Below are 20459 nucleotides of genomic sequence, written 5' to 3' on the forward strand. Positions count from 1 at the left end.
TGAGGAATTAAAGCTTTCCAGCAACCACATAAATGAACTTGGAAGCGAATGCTCCCACCTAGTTGGGCCTTCAGATGAGACCACACCCCAGCCAACAGTTTGAATGCCATTATCATGTGACTCAGCCAGTTAAGCCACGCCCAGACTCCTAACTCAAAGAAACAGTGAGGTAATACCAAGTTTGCTGTTTTAAGCAGCTAATTTGTTATGCAACAATAAGTATTCATATAATTAATAACTAACTTGCTTTAAAAATAGATGTCTTGTAAGTGAATCTAAACACCTAATCATCCTCTTCACATTTGGTAGCTACATGAGTCTGTCACTTGACCTGGCTTTAACCTGGGAGAAATGGTATCATGGGTAATTAAGAAGGTGTGGCAAACACCTTGGAAAAAAGTGGGCATCAGAGAAGAGAAATTATAGTTCCAATATTTAACTCTCTGAAGAATTTCAGCTGCCTTCTTCAAAGCCTGATACTCACTTTCAGAGCATCCCCTTCATTGCCTTCCACCACTTCCAGAATTAGTGCAGCCAGGATGTTAAAGCCTTGACAGTACCCAACATTCTTGTTCCATCGGGCATAAGCCAACAGGACCCGCTTTAACACAACCCTGTCTTGCTCAGCCTCCTGGCCACAGTAAGAACTGCAGCCTGTGCGGTGAAGATCCTAAATAAGAGGAAAACAGTGATTTTTAGAGTCACTATACTCTCTCTCAAAACCAAAAAAATAAAAACAAAAACGGTAGTTATTTCTTTGCCTCAGCATTAAGTAGATTATCTACATGAACTGTAGTTTTTTTTAAATTGTATATGCAACATGGGTCAAAAGAAATTCCTTTCCTTTTTTGCCTAATGTTTTCTAATATGCTTAGACATTTTCAAGAGGAATTACAGTCAGGCAAATTTTCTACTTACAAAGTGTTTCCAGAATTAACACAAAGAGGGACTTAGAATTAACAAAATTTCATATAAGTTGAAAGTTTATTTAATAATACATCTGAGATAAAAAAGTCATTTCAATATATGTATGATACATGCCAACATTACTTCTTTCTACAGAAAAGGATATAAAGTTTATTTAGCTATCAAAACTCCAAATAGTATTAAGGAGCAAAACCAAAATCGCAAAAAATGCAACCTGTATTGTAGAGTACAGAAGAATCATTCTGTCTAAAACAGAAAAATTATTCTATCCAAATTGTTTTATAAATGTGTGTAAAACAGACAAAAATTTAACATTTAATTAGGGCACTATCCATAATTTTATTACCAGGCAGAGACTATGATTCTCAGGAGCTGAAGTCATTTTACTGACATAGTATTCACTTCAATGATAAAATAAAAGATCCTCTTAATAATGTGATCGTTATAAAATGTGCATTGCCTTAATTTACAATTTAAGCAGAAAGAAAATATTTCAAATACGCAATACTTCATCTGTGAGAAACACATACTGAAATTCCAAATAAACAGCTGAAATGTCAAAATGTAAAGGCTTTTCAAGCATACCATATAAAATCCCATAATATATTTTTACCATTTGTCTGAAACAGACCAAATTAGATCAGAAAGTAGCTCCTTTTAGTTAGCACAGAAAAAAAAAAAAAAATCACTTCAAATCTGCCAAAACATTAGCCATCTTGTGGTGACCAAAATTTAGATGAAACAAGTTTCCTTTTAAAGCCTCAGCCTAGTGTCACACTGTGATGTACTCATATAAAATTAAAAGCCACGTGCTGCAGGCTTATGTAAGAGAATAACAGTGAGATCAAATCGAATCAGCAGCGTTGGCTTTTGGCACCAGGTCCTAACCAACTGTAATAATCCAGGTAGGCAAACCACCACTGCCTCCAGAGCAGGTCTGAACCCTTGACCAGCTAGTTTAATTAGAATGACCTACCAGTCAATCTAATTATATTAATAAATTGACAGCTAAGAAATTATCAAAGACCCTAATAAGAGCCCAATTATTATAATAGAACTATCCTTAACTTTACTTTTATGTGAAAATCCAGTTAACAGCACTGATCAGTGCTAAAAAATAAAAATAAATTTCATCTTCTGTCATGTGAGCAAGTAAGTTGAATATGAATGGAAACATTTTATTCTTACTGGCAACATACAAACTTTTGAAGACAATGTATATAGTCAAAGTTCTTCATTAAAAAGCTATTAACTAAAGAAGAAACAGAAAATATACAGACATTCAGACTATAAGGCTTGATGCTCTATCCAGGAAAAGCCTGGCTCTTAGAATCTTCCTTCTAAGTTAGGACAGCAGGCCAAGCTCAGGGGCATTACCTTGACTATCTGAATTCCCATTGAGTCATCATCTGGATTACTCCTTTCATTGAAAGTGAAACGCAAGGTTTTGTCCCAATCAATGGCTATACTGTGCAAATAATGATCTGCCAAGGTCAACCAAACCTAAAATATGAATAAAGAAGAATGCTAAAGTCAAATACATAATTTCACCTTTCCTAGGACTAGTTATTGCATCCAACAAGAAAATGGGAACTGTTCCTAGACCAGAAATAGCCCACATGCAGAAATCCAGAAGAGCCTCACTGAGATGTGTATTGTACTGAATTGCATCAATTAGGACCTTTCATGTGCTCAAATTTTCAATTAACATTTGTTGAGTTCCACTATGTACCAAGCAATAGTCCTAACATTAGGAATACTGTTAAATTTTTTTTTCAAATTTTATTTCAGTTCATTGAATTAGCTATATTATGTTACAAGCTTGTTATATTTGGCTCTGAATGCTGTCTATGCTTGAGCAATAGCCACCTGGTCACTCACGGAGAATGGGCCTTTTCTCACCATGAGGTGGTCTCTGCTTTTAAATCCTCTCTCTCTCTCTCCACACACACACACACGACAGATGAGCTCCCATAATGAATAACTTTTAACATTTTTTAGAGTCAAATTTTATTTTTACACATTATCTTGAAAAGTTGTTTCTAAAAGATGTGTTTCTTAATGTCATTTTTAATGTATATTTTGAGGAACCCCCGATATTCAAATTCTAGCAGAATTAGACTAGGTCTATAAATTGATATAACAAGAGAGCACTTCAAGTTTTGGTATCTAAACATAGTTAGCAGGAATATCATTGATTAATATCTCCACTCAGACTTCTCTCCTAAGCATCAGAATCATATGTCCAAATGCCTATTTGACACCTTCAACTTAGATATCTAATAGGCATCTTAACCTTAATAGATACAAAGCCGATCATCTAACCCATCACCACCTCAACTACACATGCATACATATGAGCACACACATCTGCTCCTCCCATCTGAGTAAATAGTAACTCTCCCCTTCCAGTAGCTCAGGTCAAAATCGTGACGTCATCGTTGGCATCCTATTACCACATCTTCAATCTAATAGGAATTCGTCAACTCAGCCTTGAAAATATATCTAGAATCAGACCGCTTCTCCATCTCTTGCCTAAATTATTATAAGTCTCTACTAGTCTCCCACTTCTGTCCTTGTCCCTCATATTCTCAAGTTAGTAGCCAGAGTGGCCCATTTAAAATATAAGTTGTATCATGTAATTCACCTGCTCAAAACTACCCAATGCTTCCCATCTCACACCGAGCAAAGTCCTACTATGGCCTACAAGGTCTTACATGATCTGCCATCCTCCTAACCCCATAACACTACCTGTATGACCCTCTCTCCTATTGCTTTTCTCCTTTTCACCGCACTTCGGCCACCCCGTCCTCTTGCATTTGCTTGTATATTCCTGAGATGCTCCCACCTGAGTGTTTTCTGGCACACTCTTCCCCCAGGGTAGCTGCATGGCCCACTGCTCACCACCTGCAAAGCCCCATTTAAATGTCACTTTGCTGTTTAAAATTCCACCTCCTTATCACCATTTCCCACAGTTTCATTTATTTCTCTGCTTTATTTTTATCCACGGCACTTATCACCACCTGACATACTTTATATTTTATTCACTGTAAGCTCCATAAGTACAAACATTTTGGTCTGGTTTTTCTTTCCACTGCTACATCCCCTGTACCTAGGACAGTATCTGGTACAGAATAAATAACCATAAATACTGAATGAATGAATAATGAAAGGGGACATGTTTCAAATTACTAAATTGAGAATGTCATTTTTTACATTCCAGAGATTTAAAGAGGGACAGAGTGATGGCCCTTTTGTATTTCAGCCTGACAAATCCTCCTTACCTTTCTCCTCCATTCTTTTGGTATTCCTGTTGATAGTCTGGCAACTGCCTTGAGAGCATCATACCACTAGGAACAAAGAAGAAATACTGGCAAAATGATGCTATTGGCCTGGGTAAGCACTTTTCAATCTTTTTTTCATCTTGACATCTGCAGAGCATAAACTTTGTACAGCACATTGGGGTAACAGTCAACTTCTTTCAGCCCGATATGACTGGTGTGAGGACCATGACTGCCCCAAGCCCCACCTTGGGCACCCTTAACACACCTGTGACCATCTGCAATCCACGAACAATAATTGGGAAGCACTGGTACAGAAACCAAAACATGTATTATGGACTCAGAATAGTAAATGTCTGGTATTGTAAATTTTTTCACACTTGCACCATTAACAGAAAGTACAAAAATTTTCATGGGAATTATAAATCCAAATGTCTAAATTTTAAAAATTATTTGTCTTCTTATGCTTGTTAAAGTTTTCCCATTTTGAGAATATATCTCAGTATATACCCTGTAGATACCCCAAAAGAAGAGTATTATCAAAACCAAAAATAAAGTTACCTGCTGAAAACCATTTTGACCTAAAGACGGCTCAAGAGTGAACTTCAACTTTGTGTCAACTCCTAAAAGAAAAACACATAACTGTTATTTTGGGAGAAAATAAGTTACATCAAAAATAGAAGTAAAAATTAACTGAACCATCATGAAGTTTTTTAAACTTTTACTAATTTTTAGTCTATTTTGTTGAAGAAAAAGAATATTGGTTGTTACTATAGAAAAAAAATATCCTATGGCAATAAAATGGAGCTTTCCACCTAAGATGGTGGTTTCCACAGTTGTCTGGAGTAGTGCCAAGACAAAAAACAAATACATTTTTTTTAAAAAGACATCACAGTTAGGGAGACCTGCATTCAACTTTGGTTCCTAGAGTCAAATAAATAATTTAACCTGCCTCAGTCTCAATTCTTTTTTCTTTTTTTTAAATCCTCTCCCGAGGATATTTTTCCATTGATTTTTAGACAGTAGAAGAGAGAGGAAAAGACAGAAATATCCATACGAGAGAAACACATCAATTGGTTGCCTCATGCACATGCTCCAACCAGGGCCCAGGCTGGGGAGGAGCCTGCAACCAAGGTATGTGCCCTTGACTGGAATAGAACCCAGGACCCTTCAGTCCACAGGCTAGTGCTCTATCCACTGAGCCAAACTGGCTAGGGAAGTCTCAATTGTTTATCTTTAAAATTAGGATAAATAATACTTATCTCAGTAGACAGTTATGATGATTAACTGTAAATCACCTAGCATTGTATAATTAATATTTATGAAACTTAGGAAGAGAATTCTCTACTTACAGAATTTGTTTTCTAGGGCATTTGAGTGGATTATGTCTATTAGGGAAACGTCAGTGGAATATCAAAAGTTATAAAAATAATGTCATTGCCTTCCCAATTATGGAATCCTTAGTAGTCCTATTGGAGATTTCCATGTTTTTAAATTATGTCTTAATAAACTTAGTTATTGGAGAAAAGAAAAGCTTGTATGTTTAATTATAGACTACAAGCTAAAAATATAACTGAACTCTAATGCTAAGTTACCTACAACTTTAGATAAAGTTCCAAAGTTTTAACTTTATTTTGGAACTTGACTGTTCCAAATCCCAAATCTATGGAATTGAAGTACATAAATAGGAGAATACATAAAGACTATATGTTTGATATTTATATTGGGCTTTTTAAATTCGGAATTCCATGTTAGAAGCATATGTGCTGTCATTATTGAGGTAAAATTAAATGACAATTTTTATTCCTACTTAAATTGTATTTTAAAATAATATGATCAAATCTAAAAATGCTATATATTCTTTTCCTACAATTTCAAAATCAATGCAATTACATTTTAAGTCACTTTTTAAAAGACATGACTTAAAAGTTTAAGGATCAAGACTGAATAATGCTTGTTAAAGCATTATTATGCTTGTTAAAGTTTTCCCATTTTGAGAATATATCTCAGCAAACATTAATATAATGTAATGTAACAAAAATATAATGTAAGCAAACATTAGCCACAGCATTCAGTTTTATAATTTATGATTGCCATTTATGATGAAATGTTTGCTTCTAAGATGTTGATAGCCGATTAGGCATACTGAAAACCTCTCCACTACTACGTTAGGGCTGGCACGTGGGTAGGAACAACCTTCAGAATTTGCAAAATTATAATAATAAAGTAGACCTGTCTTTTTAAAAACATCTATACGGAGGCAAGAATCTGGAAAGAGATGTGTCTGACTTGCCCAAGCCCAGGAGAGTATGCAGATACCCTTGGTGGAGTCCTGGGAGAAGGCTGTGAATACATGAGATGGGTCCCACATTTCTAAAGTCAAGCTGTGGGGTAGAGAAACCCAAGATACTTCTTTTCAAAGCTTCAGGTTCAAAACCATACTGTCTGGGTAGATAACATTTTCTTCCCCCAACACATATTCAGCACCCCCACAGATTCTCATCTCTCTGAGTTGGTCTAGCCCAGGCCTCGGTGCCCAGAAATGAAGCAATGGCCACAAGAGTGCTTCCAGCTCCAGAGCAGGATTTAAGGCTGGAAGAAAGAAACACAGCCGGTGGTGAGGTTGCTGTCCAGACCCAGGGTGCTGAATGGAGGAGGTCTAGTCATGACGTTTGCTTTAGTATAACAAAGACCAGGAAGTTCGGTCCGCACGGAATGATTTCTATCGACCTAAAAGCCCGGATTCCCAGGATGTATTCCCAAAAATACTCCCCGGACTTTTCGGAGCACCTGCCGAGAGTCCTGCCGAGTGCCCGGCGGCGCTGAAATCCAGCTGGCGTTAGTCAGTCAAAAACCACAACTATTTTCTCCTTGTCAGAAATGAGTCACAGGCTTGAACTAGAATTGATCATTTGCTGCCTGTAGGCAAAAGCTGAAATCAGGTCATTTTCACCGATTCGTCTAACTCCGTGGCCGGCAAACTGCGGCTCGCGAGCCACATGCGGCTCTTTGGCCCCTTGAGTGTGGCTCTTCCACAAAATACCACGGCCTGGGCAAGTCTATTTTGAAGAAGTGGCGTTAGAAGAAGTTTTAAGTTTTAAAAAAAATTGGCTCTCAAAAGAAATTTCAATCGTTGTCCTGTTGATATTTGGCTCTGTTGACTAATGAGTTTGCCGACCACTGGTCTAACTGCATGAAGTATGTGGGGGGGGGTGGGGAGAAGGTTTATATTTTATCTGATCATCACAGCTGTTCCGGGTTCAGAAATACAAACCACTTCTAATGTGGGAAGGAGATTTTTTTTAAAAAAGGGCAAAGTAAGACGGTGAATAAACACTCCAGTCTCTGTAACTAGACACTTCCTTGGGGAGAAAAACAAAGGAACCACGAGGTTCGGAAAGGCAGGCACGCTTACCACCCTTTGAGGGCTCAGTGCCGTGGCAGATCCTCCCTTGCAGCCTCGGGCTAGCAGGTCTCCGAAGGCGCTGGGAGGCAGGGGCTGGGGAAGGTCGGACCCGCCTGGAACCCAGCCGGTGCCACTCCAGGGGCAGGAGAGCGCTGAGCACCGGGCGGGCGAGCGCAGCTGGCTCCCTCTGCGGCCACCCTTGCCAGAGAGCTCTGAGCCCAGGCTCCCGCGCCAGGGCCGGGCTCAGAAAACCCCGGGGAGGGATGCCGGATGGTGCAGCAGGCGCGGAGTTACGCAGCCTGGAGAAGCAGGGATGTGTAAACACAGGCTGACAGCAAAAAGGGCCTCGCCTGGCACAGTCAGGTGCGCTCCCAGACGTGACCTGTAAGAAAGGATCTCTGGGCTGCCTAAGTGTTTCCTGCCCGCTCCGAGCCCGGACACACACATTAGAGGCTCCAGGCGAGCTGACCCCAGCACTCACGCCGCGGGGACCCTCAGCAAATGTCCTCCCCTCTTACCGCCACCCCCTTCCCCCCGCCCCCCGCCGATTTTTCCTTTGAAGCCACTGCCTTCCCCTCAGACCCCAAATATCAAACCTGTGCTTTTTTTTTTCTCCACCTCTTTCAAATGAGCCTGGCGCCCAATTGGTAGCGCGGCCTCGGATAGCCCGGGCAGGCGCCAGCACTTGCCCAGCTCCGGGCACAAGCAGGACCAGACCACGCACAGGCCGCAGGAGTGGGGGCCCTCGGGCCGCAGGCGAAGCTCCGGGTCCTCCGCGCCTTGGGAGGCCGCTGCCTCCGCCCAGGCCCGGCTCTGCGATCTGCCTTCCCAGGTGGACCCGGCCCCGCCTGCGCCAAGCCGCGGTACCCCGCACTCGGCGGCCCGCGGGCGGTCCCCGGCCTAGGCAGAGCCCCCGCAGAGCCCAGCGGAGGCAGAGGCGGCAGCAGCCCCAGCTCCCGGGGCGCCGCGCTCGGTTCCAGTGCCCCATCTGCAGCCCAGGGTCCTCACCCGGCTCCAGCGTGCAGAGCAGCCGGGGCGCGGTCCGGGAAATGCAGCTGCGCTTCTTGAGCACATTGCTCAGGATGGTGCCCACGCCGCCGCCGCTGCCGCCACCCTGCCGCTTCAGGCATCTCCCTCCGCGCCTCAGGGAGCCGGGCAGTTTGTCCTGCCGCATCCAGGAGCGCCCCGGGCTCCGGTGCAGCCACAGTCCACCTGGGTACCCCTCTGCCCCGCCACCAGCGGAGAGGCTTCTCGGTGGCTCCGAGACGGCTCAGTCGAGGGTCCCTTGGGAACAGCGTGAGTGCCGCCAGTGCTCGGGGGTGGAGGGGACCTGCGGGGCACCAGCGGAGCCTACGAGCGCCAGGCGGCCAGCAGGCATCTGCAGTGCGGAGCCGGAGCCGCACGGCTGAGGCAGGAGAGGGCTTGGGGCGGGGAGGAGGGCGGGAGCGCTCGGGAGACGAAGGCGGCGCTCCCGCCCCCAATGCTGGCATCACTGTGCGCAGAAGGGGAGGCTCTAGGGCCCGGGAGCAGCCGAGCTGCGGAGCCCGGAAACCCTGAGCGGGTGGGTGAGCAACTGCGCTCAGGAGCCAGAAGCAGCACCAGAGATTTCCGAGCTTCTCGCAAAGTCTGGGAGGGGCTGGAGTGGGCACCAAAGGGAGCAAGTCTCCGGTGCAGAACACCAGTGAGATGCAAGTGCCCCCTTCCCCTGAGCAGAGGTCATCCAGAGGCTGGCACAAGGCGAAGCCCGAGCTTCATCCCAAATTGTTTTGAACTCTTTCCTGGCAGCTTAGAGAGGCACAGCGAGCACATTTAAAAAATGGTAGTAGTAATAATAGGTCTTTATCTTTTTTAAAAAATATATTTGTATTGATTTCAGAGAGGAAAGGAATGATGAAACATCAATGATACTCAACCACAGAGCTGGTTCTTTATCTTGGAAGTATGGGTTTCAAGAAAAAAAAGTGTTCCCAATTAAAAGCAGTTTTGTTTTGTTTTTTTAAAGTGCTTCATTTCTCCAGGTAGAGATCCGATTCAGTAGTTCAGAACTAAGTATCATTACTGTGTGTTTTTTAAAATCATTCTTAAATTACGACACTCACCAGTGGAATGTTAATCATAAAAAATGAATGAAGCCCTGGCCAGTTTGGCTCAGTGGATAGAGGTCAGCCTGCAGACTGAAGGGTCCCGGTTCGATCTGTTCAGGGGCACATGCCCCGGTTTCGGGCTTGATCCCCAGTAGGGGGCTGTAGGAGGCAGCCAATCAATGATTCCCTCTCATCATTGATGTTTCTATCTCTCTCCCTCTCTGAAATCAATGAAATATATATATATTTATATATATATAATGAAGAATGAGGAAGAAAAGGATGTGGGGGAAAATACAAATATATTTGTATTTGCTAACATCAAAAAAAAGAACACTAGATGGATAAAACACAAACTAATTTAAAGAACATTTATGTGGGATATATCTGATAAAGGGTTAATATCCAAAATTTATAAAGCACTCATACAACTCAACACCAAAAAATACAAATAATGCAAGTTAAAAATGGCTGCAGGAGTGAATAGACCAGTGATGGGCAACCTTTTGAGCTTGGTGTGTCAAACTTTGCCAAAAAACTGAGCATAACTCGGGTAGTGTGTCACTTTGAGGAAAAAACATTATTTCGCAAATGTTTCATCCTCAGGAGCAGCAAATGTTTCATCCTCGGCATGCGGCCGCCTCAGTGGCCGCGTGTCATCAGAAATGGCTACGCGTATCAGTGCTGACACGCGTGTCATTGGTTCGCCATCACTGGAATAGACACTCTCCAAAGAGGACATACAAATGGCCAATAGACATATGAAAAGATGCTCCAAGTCTCTAATCATCAGAGAAATGAAAATTAAAGCCACAATGAGATCTCCTCCCGCCTGTCAGAATGGCCATCATCAATAAATCAACAAACAAGTGTGGAGAGGATGTAGAGAAAAGGGAACCCTGGGGCACTGTTATTGGGAATGCAGCCACTATGGAAAACAGAATGAGGTTTCCTTCAAAAGTAAAAAATGGAACTGCGTTATGACCCAGCAATTCCACTTCTTAGTATATATCCAGAGAAACCCAAAACATTAACTTGAAAGAATACCTACACCTCTGTATTCACTGCAACATTATTTACAATAGCCAAGATAGGGAAGCAACCCAAGTGCCCATCCATAGACGAGTGGATAAAAAAGCTGTGGTACATACATGCAATGGAGTATCACTCAGCCATAAAAAGAAATGAAATCTTACTCTTTTTGACAGCATGAAATGGACCGACATGGTATCATGCTAAGTGAATTAAGTCGGAGCAAGACAAATACCATATGATTTTACTTGTGTTTGTAATCTAAAGAGCAAAATAAATGAACAAACAAAATAGAAACAGACTCATAGACACAGAGAACAGTCTGAGGGTTGCCAGAGCATGAATGGATTAAATACTACAAATTGGTAGTTCCAAAATATTCATGGGGATATAAAATACAGCATAGGGAATGTAGTCAATAATATTGTAATAACTATATTTGGTGCAAGGTGTGTACTTGAAATATCAGGGGACCGCTTTGTATAGTATATGATTAACCACTTTGCTGTATACCTGAAACTAATACAAAATAATTTTGAATGTAAACTTATTTGAAAAATAAAATTTTTTTAAAAGACTATTTATGTGGGAGAGAACAGTGTGGTCGTAAGAGACAAGAATGAAAAACTGAGCCTTCTCTGGATGTGCCTTACATAACATAGTTTTGACTCAAGTTATATTAATAAAATAATTAAAGAAAACCTTAAAAATTGGAAATGAATGAACTTAATGGGAGATTTCTTTCATGACGTAAGAACACAGAAAAAAATAAGTTGCTTTAGAATACAGTGTTACGACTGAACATGAAGGGTGATTCCAAAGCAAATAGAACTGCAACAAAGTCTTACATCTCATTCAGTGGTATCTTTGTCATTAGTAATATTGGAGTTATTTTTTTAATTCTTATATATACTATAGACAAAGCAAATAAATAATTATGGTAATGTCAAAAGGAACCAAGATGTTTCAGTGTAACAGAAAATACAAGCATACCAAAAAACAAAAACAAAACCAAAAAAGACAACAGATTTTCTTACATCCTTTTTCTTTTCAAAAATACATATGTATCCACGGGTATGTTTAAAAGGACAACCCAGCAGCTATGAACACCCACAGCCCCCAGGTTGTGGTCTCTAAAACAATTCCCCACTAAAAAGAACCAAGGGCTCTTTGGAGGTGTGTCTGATCCCAGAACTGGGCCAGAGAAAGTACAAGATGAGCCTGAAACATCTTGATGAGCCCAGAAAGGAAGCAAGTGCTCCAAAACTAATGGGGTCACCTCAAAAGGACACAGGAGCCACATGCATAGGCTTCTACTGGCCACGGATGGAACAATCTGAGCATCAAAACCAAAGGCTGTTATTGATTGAAAAGTGTTGAATATTTTTAAATGTATTCCTAATGATATTTTGAAAGAGCTAAAAAAATTAATAAAGAAAGAAGTCATTCTACTAACTCTGGCACATTTATTTTGTAATCAGTACATTCTGGGTTTTGTGAAGTGCCCCCAGAATTTGAGGACAACGTCAGAAATGGTACAGCTCTAAGCATGAAATATACATTTCATATAGAAGAATCTGTTAAAATGAGATTAGTCATCTGCACAAATAAACCAGGTGGATAAGGGTTGTGTAAACTATTCAGTTCCGCCTGCCCGACTGAGGTCAAGATGCTTTGAAAAAGGTAGTGCTCTGCCTCATCATTTCAGAAGATGAAGTCATCGTTTAACTTGGTCGTGACTAACTGGTGTAGGTTCCACACCACGCTCACACGCAGAAATCTATCCTTCATCAGCATGATTGTTTTTAAAAATATATTTTTATTGATTTCAGAGAGGAAGTGAGAGGGAGAGAGAGATAGAAACATCAATGATGAGAGAGAATCATTGATCAGCTGCCTCCTGCATGCCCCCTACTGGGGATTGAACCCACCACCCAGGCGTGTGCCCTGACCTGGAATCAAACCATGACCTCCTAGTTCATAGGTCGACGCTCTCAACCACCGAGCCATACTGGCCGGGCAGCCTGATGATTTTATAGGTTTGGTACATGTTTGTTTTCCAATAGCTTTCTCCTCATTTTAATGAGCTGTCCATTCCCTCTTCTGGTCCATCTCAATAATAGAAAGAGGTCTGATGCTTGGCTTTGGCCAGTTTTTTAGAGGGCACAACAGGCCCCTGGGGTGAAGAGGGTGATGAACACCCAGAATCAAAGACAGAAAACTGGAAGGAGAGGTGGAATCCTGGAAAACAAGCTGGTAACCACATGCACAGTCTCGTCTTCCTGAGTTCTCATCTGCTCAAACCTCAGAGGGTCTGTGTTCTGTTTTAACAAGAGAGGCTATTCACGCCCAGCTGCCAGCACTGGGCCAGCAGGAAAGACAGCCTTGCCCGCCAAGAGGAGGAGCCAGGCCCTCTGCTCTCCAGCACTGCCTCTGGGGACAGACACGGACATCCAGCTCCCAAGGATGGCTGACATGCCACTCAGACCATCTGGTCCCTTTGGCTCTGGCTCCATGCTCATCATGCAAACTTCTGATTGTCATTTCACTTCCCATCGAAACTTTGCCACAGAGGAGGGAAACATACTGACCACTTAACCGTAGTCAATACCTCTGAGTCCACTCAACTCTCAGTGAGCTGAAGAAATCAAATTCCGGGACGGCCAAAGCCAAAGTCTTGGACCTAGCCTGCTAGCCCACTCAGACACATCATGACTGACAACAGGGCCTCTCTCTCAAATCCTTCTTCAGTTCCACTTTTTACTAGTAGTGACAGGGCTTGTTTACTTTCAAGATGAAAATTCTATTCCACCTCTATTAGACTTACTATAAGCAAAAACTGGCTCGTTTTTCTTTCTTAAAATAAATAGAAGCTTCCTTAAAAATGTCCCATTCTAAACTTACACAGAAGTTGAAACCAGAAAATAAAGTTTCAAAGAGTTTCTATTATTATAGCAATAACTAGCCGGGGGAATTAAATAATATTATTTTGTTTACATTAGAGAGGAAAACCAAGACTGCCAACATTTATAGCAAACAGATAATTAAATGGGCACTAAAATACAATGCTCTGAAAGCGGCCGTGGCACAAGCCTACTATTATAGTTATTGTGTGAGTCATGGTTTCTTAATCATGTCTGGAATATTGTTTGTCAAATAGCAAAAGATGTCATCTGCCGGCAGCCTGCAGAGGAAACAGGCCGGCATGGACGCTGCTTGAGGCCCACAGCGGACGAGATGTCCACCCAATCCACCTTACCATCACTCTTTACTGGTCAAGTGACTGTTACTCATCAAATACTACTAGTGGCCTGGTGCACGAAATCCGTGCACGTTAAAAGGGAATTAATTAGAGGAAATAATTTACTATTGCTATTTGCCCTTTCTCTATAATAGAAGTGTCAGAGATGAAAGAAAATTAGTAAAATGTATATGAAAACCTTCCTCCTGTCAGAGTCTGGGGCTCACCACGGGACCCAGAGTCAAGTCCCCACCCACCCACATGCACCTCAAAATCACGTGAGACCCAGACCCGGCCGCCCCCCCCCCATTGGGCTAGATCCAGACCCACCAGTCCCACCCTTGTCAAGCCCTGCTGGGCAGGGGGCGTAGCCTCAGGTCCCCTGGCCTGGCACCAGGACAGGGGGCGTGCCCTGAGGTCCTCTATCAAGCCCCGCTGGGTGGGGGGTGCGGTCTGAGGTCCCCCAGCCTGGTGCCGGGGTTGGGGGGCACGGCCTGAGGTCCCTCGGCCTGGCGCTGGGGCAGGGGGAGCAGCCTGAAGTCCCCTGTCAAGCCCTATGGAGGTAGGGGAGGGCGTAGCCTCAGGTCCCTGCTGATTGCTCGTTAAGGCTCCTTATGGGAACTTGGCTTCAGCTGTGAGTGCAGCCATCTTTGTGACGGAGTGATGGTCAATTAGCATATTCCCTCTTTATTATATAGGATCAGTGAGTTCGCATTTGGGCAAAGCGTACCTTGGTCTGGCCCCAAACAATTACATTCTAAGCTGAATGTGGGAAAAAGAAGGCTCAGTGAAAACTTCACATGGGATGTGAATGGCTTGGATTGCTAAAGAAAATGAATGTTTTGAGGAAATGCCCTGAATATCTCAGAGATTCCAATTCCCATGGAAGATCCCCGGAGACAGGAGGTCCCAGGAACAAGGGAGCAAGGATCTCCAGGCCTACATGCTGGGAGCAAGGCTGTCTTAAAAGCAAACTATTCCTTTAACGGGAAAAGGGGGAAGGAGCCAGAAGAAAAAGGAAGCCCCACATAAGAAATAAAAGCTGTGTCCCAGGGGCTTCCAGAAGGGAATCAGGTCTGGGACTCCTGTGATTTCCTAATGCTGCTATTTTTGTGTAACAGTAAAGTCTTAAAATAAAAAGGGCCTACGTGCCTGTCATCAGGGACTGAGCAGAACTAGTGGTGACAATTACCAAGAGAAAAGGCCCGGAAGACTGCTGTGAGGAGAGAGAAAAGGCACAGGGAGCCAGCTGCCCGGAAAGGGGCCTGGAACCCATCCCTGCAGCCGCAGCGCCGGCTCGCAGGGAGCCGTTCACCTGCACAGAGCCTCTGAGGCTCAGAGCATGTAACCAGGTATCAGGTCTGGTGCTGTCGCCCATTGGCAGAATGGGTACATCCTTGCGCTCCTGCTAACAGAAAGAGTGAGGGTCTGGTGACATAAAAGCCACTGTTCTCTCTGTTCTTGAAGGTCTGTGAGCCACTACTGAGCGCGACAGTAACTGGCCAGCACTGTACAATGTTAGCACGCTCCTCAGACCTAAACGTGGGGCCTTAATAAGCAGTTCTTTCTACTCCTCCTCCAGGACGGAGCCCACACACTATGAGCTCATGGTGACAAGCATCAGAAAAGTCTCTCATGAGAGAGACTCGGAGTCAGGGCAGCAGAAGGAAATCGAGGGGGGAGGAAAAAACCTTACAGTGATCTGACACGTCGCATTTTGTACGAGACATTTTATTTTCTTATTGCATGATTTTCTCTTCTGAGTCATAAAAACCTATTTCTCTTTTTAAACACGGGCATCCTTGAAGACAATCAGGTGTGCCTTTTGTATTTTGTTTATTTCAGAGAAAGGATTCTGTCAAGCATGGCACAGAGAGGCTTTGAAATTCCAACACCAAATCCTACTCAGCACCATCTGCTACCTCCTGAGGGTCCCTATTTATGCTTTCTCAGGACCATCCCCTTTCATTGGATATTTCCAAACACAAAATCACCCCTAACATGCCCCTCAAACACACTCAAATATTTGGAGTGAAGTATTTTAAGAATAACTAGTTTTATTTACAGACCAGAAATATGTAGAAGTTAAAAACTTATATAGTTATTTAATTCGCAGCTGGAGTGGAAGTCCCATTTTAGAGTACATACCAGAAATGTACTTAAATGTACTTTAATTGGAAATATCCAATTAAAGGGCCTCGTAACCTGAAACTCATAGATAACCCAATATTTTAGAAATCATCCTATTAGTCCTCTTGGCTTGTCATTTCCTGTAAAGTATTTTCTTGCCTCAAAATAACTGAAATTGATTCAATATCACTTGAGGTAGGTTCATGTTGACCATATAAAAACATCTTTGTATTTATTTTATTTAGTCATTCATTCATAAACAATTATTCATCAACTGATGCAGAAAAGGCATTATGCTATGTATGGCCAAAGAAAGTATGAATTCAATACATTCTCTACCCTCAAGAAGCTTACATTTTACTGAGGGAGAGACAAATGGGTAGTGGCAAGGCAGTGTGAAAGGTTCCCTTTCATCCTATGCGAGTACTTGTAGGGATACCATTCTCTCTCCCTCCTCTCAAGTATCATATATTCCAATGCTTTCCCAGAGCTTTATTTCACTGAGCTATTAAATTTCATCTGAAAGTAGGCCAAGGACAAAGCTCAGCTGTGTTCTTTAATTATGATATTCACAATTACACTTTACGTCCACATCAGGAGGAGTGTAACTGGAAGACACATCCCTTTGGAAGATAAAAGCATTGTTTAACCTGGTCATGATTAACTAGTTAGCTTAGATTTCCCAACCTTTTGCACCCAGCCATTCTAAGATTCCTTTGGCCCAGTCAAGGAATATAAAAAAAGGTGTTTCTTATAAATTGATGCAGATTAGTTTAGCTTAGAAATACATGTTCCTGGAGAAGAAGGGCAATGTCTTTGATAAGGAATATGCTTAATTTTGATGGTGAGAAGAGAAAAGCATCAGGAAGAGGAGAGAGATCAGAACCAACATTAATACTGGCCTGGGAGCCTGACATCTCCCAGCTGGGTTCATTCAGAAGAGAAGACAGAATGTGTGGGCTGCTGAGGGCGTGTGTGAAAGTACTGTCACTGCACCTAATAAGGCCCTCCAGCAGGCAATGTGGTGTGTCAGAAAAGTGCTGGCCACGGAGGCAGGCACACCAGGGTTAGAATTCTAATGCCCATATTTAGCACTGTATGTCCTTGGGCAAGCTACTTAATTTCTGGGTTTCAGATTCCTCATCTTTAGAATTAACATCTAGCACAGTACTGCTACAAAACAGGCACTCAACACATTTATATTTGGGTGTCCTCCTTTTCTTAGTGTTTGTTGTTACTGTCCAAGATGAAGGTTAAGATGGCCCTGTTAGCAATCTACCCAGAAGTCTGCCCTGCAGAGGACCCAGGGCCTGACCCACTGGCCAGAACAGCCCCTCTTTTATTCTCTTACCCTGGTACCCTCAGTCACTGGAAGGAATATTGAGACTAGCTTCATGTTTACTCCAAAGGGCTAAATCAGAACTGATGAATTGGAATTAGAGAGAGGCAGATACAGCAAAATTTGAGAATGCAATGAAATATGCAGCCTTAGCCGAAACCGGTTTGGCTCAGTGGATAGAGCATCGGCCTGCGGACTCAAAGGTCCCGGGTTCGATTCCGGTCAAGGGCATGTACCTTGGTTGCGGGCACATCCCCAGCAGGGGGTATGCAAGAGGCAGCTGATCGATGTTTCTCTCTCATCGATGTTTCTAACTCTCTATCCCTCTCTCTTCCTCTCTGTAAAAAATCAATAAAATATATTTTTTTTAAAAAAGAAATATGCAGCCTTAGACCTTAAATGTCTTGTCCCTTGGACCTCTCAGGTGAAACCTGCAAGCCCAGCGGTCGGGAGTGCTGAGAAAGGACATTTGGAATGAGGTGGGGTTTAACTACCAATACCAGTACAATAGCTTCCAACACTCATTCTCTGAGATCAATTTAACTGATACTCAGAGTCTATTCCTCTATAAGAATGCCTCAATCCAATATAAATGTTGACCAACTTCAATGCTTAGAGAAAATAGTTAGGGTTATTATATTTTCAGATAAAATGAAGCTTAAACCAAAACAAACAAACAAACAAAAAAAGATCCTTAATTCTTAAGAATTTTTTAATGTATCATTATACTTTGTTGACTTCAAAAGAATAGCCCTGTCCAGGTAACTCAGTTGGTTGGAGTGTTGTCCCGATACACCGAGGTTGTGGGTTCAATCCCTGATCAGGGTACATACAGGAGTCAACCAACAAATGCATAAATAAGTGGAACAATAAATTGATGTTTCTTGCTCCAGCCAGTTTGGCTCACTGGATAGAGCGTCGGCCTGGGGACTGAAGGGTACCAGGTTCGATTCTGGTCAAGGGCATGTACCTTGGTTGTGGGCACATCCCCAATGGGAGGTGTGCAGGAGGCAGCTGATCGATGCTTCTCTCTCATCAATGTTTCTAACTCTCTATCCCTCTCCCTTTCTCTCTGTAAAAAATCAATAAAAAATAAAAATAAATAAATAAATAAGTTGATGTTTCTCTCTCTCTCTCCCTCTTTTTCTCTCCCTCCCTCCCTTCCTCTCTCTCTAAAATCAATAAATATATTTTTTAAAAAATTTAAAGAATATTCTGAACAAATTGAATTTTTATGTATTTATTAAGAACCTGACATTATCTTTCCATCGTCATTCCCATTGTATAAGACTCCAAGACAGGTAATAGACAGAATTTCAAATCATGGTAGGAACTATATTAAAAGGAACATGCATGTCTTCTGAATTATACCGGTGACAGACTTGGGATAAGAGAAATTTTATGGTATGTTAGTCAATACAGGCCTCGGCATTCTAAAGGGTAGCGTATCTGGGGACAGACATTCATTTTTATCTTTACCTACATAGACATACAGGAGTCCACCAGTGTATCCTTGGGAATAATCATGTATGTGTTCTAGTGTTTGAAAGTCAACCTAAAGTTTTGGTAATAGAGAAAAACTCCTAAGGAAGCAGACAGTTCTTAATAAATACACTTCCTATGTGTTCCTTCTCTTCTAGAAGCAATATGAATGTGGCCTAGTATTCCCACGTCCGTATATAGCAACGCTGGCACCTGTAATTACCACTGTCTTTAGTCCCAGCTCACCAGAATGTCACTGGCAGTACGTCGGTCTGGCCTAATGCCAGTATCAATCAGCAATGCCAGCTCCTAGGGAGGAAATAGATTATTACCTCTGGTTTCTCTAAATTTTAAACCTTCCTAATACTTAAAAACTAAGTCCCCATAAGGACACATATGTAATACCATAATCAATAAAAAAATTTAAAAAAACAATTCTCTAGTGAAAAAAAAAACTAAGTGCCCACCCTCACCAGTTTGGCTCAGTGGATAGAGTGTCCGCCCACTGACTGAAGGTCCCAGGGTCAATTCAGCTCAAGGGCAGGCTCGCTCCCCAGCCCTGGTGTTGGGACACAAATGGGAGGCAACCAATCGATGTGTCTCTCTCACATCGCTGTTTCTTTCTCTCTCTCTCTCCCCCTCCCTCTCACTCTCTCTAAATATCAATGAAAAAGTATCAGATGAGGATTAACAACAAAAACAAAAACAAGTTCCACAGCATATTTTAGGAAAATTCAAAACAACTTTCTAGCACAGGGCCTGATATACAGTAGGCACTAGTAAATGTGGTTTTCAATGGCATGTCTGACACACAAGGAATAGCAGATTGGGATCCTGCTGACTTGACATTTCAAAATGGCATCTGCCTTCACACCTGTCCTCCACATGTCAGACTTCGCCCACTCCCCCACCTGATTCATCCATGCCCTTGAATTATTTATAGGCCGAGCTTTTCCTCTCAACAGATCATTGACACAGGGACTGAGGCTTATTCATTGTTGTATCTCTCTCCTCCCCTGCCTGCAGCTCCACACATATTGGACACTCAGCACATGAACATTAAAAATAAAGAACATCAGCCCTAGCAGGTTTGGCTCAGTGGATAGCATGTCAGCCTGTGGACTGAAGGGTTCCAGGTTTGATTCTGGTCAGGGCACATGCTCAGGTTGCAGGCTCAATCCCCAGCAGGGGGCATGCAGGAGACATCCAATCAATGATTCTCTCATCACTGATGTTTCTATCTTTCTCCCTCTCTCTTTTTCTCTGAAATAAATAAAAATATCCTACCTAATAAAATGGTAATATATAAATTACCATCACTCCACTACGCCCACGATTGGGCCAGCGGGAGGCGCAGGGGGCGGGACTCGGGGTGGCCGGGGTAGCCGATTGGGCCAGCGGGACGCTGAGCTCGCGTCGTCAGCGGCGGCGCGAGCTCAGCGTCTGCGCCATGGCTGTGCTGTGGCACAGAAGGGGCCTCTGGGGCAGCGAGCTCACGTCCCGCCACAGACCATCAAAAGCGGGGGAGCTGGGTGCC

At 42.7% G+C, this 20459-nt stretch overlaps 1 protein-coding gene across 3 annotated transcripts in view; it reads right to left on the reverse strand.

Moving 5' to 3' along the window:
* Window positions 1-20459, reverse strand: part of TBC1D30 (TBC1 domain family member 30) — an 84922-nt gene that overhangs the window by 28674 nt on the left and 35789 nt on the right. For 2 of the 3 annotated variants that reach the window (XM_054718893.1, XM_008148752.3), the window contains exons 1-5: window positions 8623-8869; window positions 4770-4831; window positions 4212-4277; window positions 2305-2430; window positions 485-670 (exon numbers count right to left, since the gene is read on the reverse strand). In XM_054718893.1, the coding sequence (XP_054574868.1) occupies window positions 485-670; window positions 2305-2430; window positions 4212-4277; window positions 4770-4831; window positions 8623-8788 (606 nt within the window). In that variant the 5' untranslated portion in view covers window positions 8789-8869. Of the gene's footprint in view, window positions 1-484; window positions 671-2304; window positions 2431-4211; window positions 4278-4769; window positions 4832-8622; window positions 8870-20459 lie in introns of those variants that run through there. The other variant, XM_054718894.1, reaches the window with a different exon arrangement.

Source organism: Eptesicus fuscus, chromosome 7 (genome assembly GCF_027574615.1).
Source record: "Eptesicus fuscus isolate TK198812 chromosome 7, DD_ASM_mEF_20220401, whole genome shotgun sequence".
Classification (NCBI taxonomy): Eukaryota; Metazoa; Chordata; class Mammalia; order Chiroptera; family Vespertilionidae; genus Eptesicus; species Eptesicus fuscus.